Genomic DNA, 3322 nt, shown 5'->3' on the forward strand with positions numbered 1-3322 from the left:
AGATATAATTGACCAATCATGAGTATTTATAATAACGCGCATATTTGATGCGTCTTTTATATTTAGAAAAGAGAACATTATAGTTTTATAATTCTGATTATTCATACGTTTTCTTTATTACACGATATATAAAGTTATACGATTCTATCTCGAATTCTATCGCGAATTATACAACATCATCTAAAGAGGCTTAAGATATGAAATACAAAACATTTTTTGATATTTAAATTTCTATTATAAAATATTTCTAATCAATTTTATATATGTATATATAATGTGATCCATTAAATAATTATGAGGATAATAAAAAATATTAAAGTAACGATACAAGTAAGATTGTATTTGTTATCGTTACTATAAAAATATCACAGACAGAAAAAATAATAATTGTTATCGAAAAAAGTAATAAAAATATTAACGACATTATGAACAACGTATTACTTTCCAACGCTGAACTTGTGTAGCTCAGTGTTTAAATATTTACATTTTATGAATCTCACATGAGAATATTAATGAAGCTTGCTTTCTTCATCATCAGCTATAAAATACCTTGTTTCCTTTACCTCTTTTTTTCTTTAGTTGTCTTATTTCAAAATATTTTTTATATATATTATCTATATATATTCTATATATATATTCTATATATATTCTATATATATTATCTTCCATTATATGCGGTAACAGCAACATTTATCAGTAACTGTAATTACCGATGAATGTTTACCTATGATAAGATAGAATAAAGTAACATAATTTCAAGTAATTTCACAATATCGATATTCACTGAATTCGCCGCGAAGTTACGATATATTTTACGATCTACGTCTCTCTTGATTTTTGACAAAAACATTTCTATAGCCCTAACTACGTCAACGTTACCGCATTGAAGGAATTTAAATTGCACCCTTATTGCAGGTATTACAGAAATAAGGAAAAGACAATTATATTCAGGATAAAGAAAGAAAGAGAAAGAAAAAAGGAATCCATGGCAATCTGCTGGAGGGACAGAGTAAGAATATACAGCTCCGTCAATAAAAGAAGGAGAAACTGTAATTCCCTTGCGACACATGTGTGCATAAAAGATAAGGCTGGAGCGAGCGAACGAGAGAGAGAGAGAGAGAGAGAGAGTGAGAGGGGGAGGGAGGGGGGGAGAGAGAGAGAGAGAAAGGGAGAGAGAAGGAGTGAGGGAGAGAGAACGGCGAGCGGGAAGCGGGGATTGGCGAGAAGAGAAGGGGGGACAGAGCGAATACTCGACGCCCCTGCGTCGTGACACACAGCTGATCAGTCGGCTCGTGACGCACAGTGACGTACATATCAGTACGCGTGTCACGAGTGCGTGGTTGAAGCCGCGCGTAACACACGCATGAAGCACAGGATGACCGCGACAGTTTGAGGGCGAGGTTTATGTGCGTGTACTGGTGTCGCTCCGCGTTCTCTATGCGCCTAGACGACAACGACGACGACGACGACGACGACGAGAACGAGGACGAGGACGAGGACGAGGACGAGGAGGAGGACGTCGACGAGGAGGTAATCGACGAAGACGGGTGGAAGTATCGACGAAGGTGGCGAGATTGTCCGGCGAGGGCGGAGGAAGAACAGCGCGGTTGGGTCGATTGACGGTCGGCTGACGGGGTCTATGACTGGAACGGTGGTGGCGGATGATCGTGAAAACGGTAGGCGGTGGAGGCGCACGAGGACGGACGACAACGCCGTTGGCACGCACGGGTTCATGACACGGCCCCGCGAAGAAGATTCGCAGAGCGACGCGCAGTGCCGTTTTCGCGCGGAGCATTGACGCGCGCCTCTCCGATGTCATCGTCGCGGCATCTACCTATCCGTCTACCTACACCGCTGTGAATATCATTAACAGCACACACACACACACAACACACACACACTCACTCACACACACACACTCACACACACACACACACCGCACGCACACGCACACGCGTGCGCGCGCGCGATAAAAACCGCGTTGTGAAGAAGGGGCAGATAGATATCTGAAGGAGAGAAGCAGGAAGGAAGAAAAGAGGAAAGCGGCTATTGCCCTTATCTTCTCTCTCTCTCTCTCTCTCTCTCTCTTTCTTTCTCCCTCTTTGTCATCTCTTCGTCATCTCTAATTTTCTCTCCCCGCTGTCCCTCTCGGTCGTTTATCTGTTGCCGTTTCGCGCCACTGTGTTTAGTCTCTCACGCATACACACGCACATACGCACGTAATATTTATTCCCCATAATCGGCAATTGGGCCCCCAGCGTTTTATCTCTCTCATTCATTTTACTTCCGTATCCCGTACGTGTGTGTACAATACGGCAGCCGCGTGTGTCAATTTAGTGTACTTATATATTTTGTATGATACGCGCGCGCGCGAGAGCCGCGGTTAAAGGTCGATGACGATGCAACGGGTTCAAGATCAGGACAATGGAATCAACATCAAGTTCGGCCCGAACAAGCCCCGGAAGGGCGACTACAGGCTGGTGTCGCAGAGCTCCAATAATCAAGATCGCCACAATGGGACCAATAAATTAGGTGAGCCAGCCGTTATCGATAATGAACATGCCTGAAAGAAAGCGCCTCATTTCACTTTGCCCGTTTTGTTCAAATCGATATTTTTTTGGAAAATCTAGAAAATCAGAAAATAAAAGAAATGTATTCCAAACGTTTAGTCAAGCAAATAACATCGTCGATATTTTTACGCGAATCATCTTTGTTGTAAAGTTTTCCGCATAAAACGCGAGAAATAGGGAAGCGTTATTTAAAATTCATATGAAAAGTCTGTTGGTATTTCTAACATATGTATGTAAATATGTACTGAAATTCGCAGAAGGAGAAAATTTGTCGTATTGTTGATGTTTGTAAATGATGTCACAATTATATGATGAATTATGGGAATCACAAGGAAGCCTCAGGGCAGACAGTCGTTAGAACAATTCTTATCCCTCTTTTATCTTTTGGATACGTAATGATTTTTGCTATCGCCAACTGGTGTCACTGATAACCTCAGCACAATTCAGAGGCATTATGTTGTTCCTTGGACATTGCGCGTTTTTTATAATTCTTCTAACAAGTAAAGTTTATATACTCAATTAGGTATTATCTTTTCTGTTTTTTAGATATTGCGTTTTATTTTATGAAGTATTATACGTATCTGATGTAACACCTTATATTAATGTGTATCATTTTATTTTTTAAATTCTAATTGAATTGTGTAATTATATTATTATATTATTTTATTGTAATTAAATCATAATGCAACTAATAAACTTTAATGTATTAAAAACAAATCGCATTTTTAAGTAAATAAAAAAATTATATACAA

General features: G+C 39.8%; 1 protein-coding gene across 1 annotated transcript in view; it reads left to right on the plus strand.

Annotated features, from left to right (window-relative positions):
* The first annotated feature begins 2372 nt into the window (after window positions 1-2372).
* Window positions 2373-3322, plus strand: part of LOC108694362 (monocarboxylate transporter 9) — an 11756-nt gene continuing 10806 nt past the window's right edge. The window contains exon 1 of the mRNA XM_018203793.1: window positions 2373-2532. Within this exon, the coding sequence (XP_018059282.1) occupies window positions 2394-2532 (139 nt within the window). The 5' untranslated portion in view covers window positions 2373-2393. The remainder of the gene's footprint in view (window positions 2533-3322) is intronic.

This window comes from Atta colombica, unplaced genomic scaffold (genome assembly GCF_001594045.1).
Source record: "Atta colombica isolate Treedump-2 unplaced genomic scaffold, Acol1.0 scaffold1, whole genome shotgun sequence".
Taxonomy (NCBI): domain Eukaryota; kingdom Metazoa; phylum Arthropoda; class Insecta; order Hymenoptera; family Formicidae; genus Atta; species Atta colombica.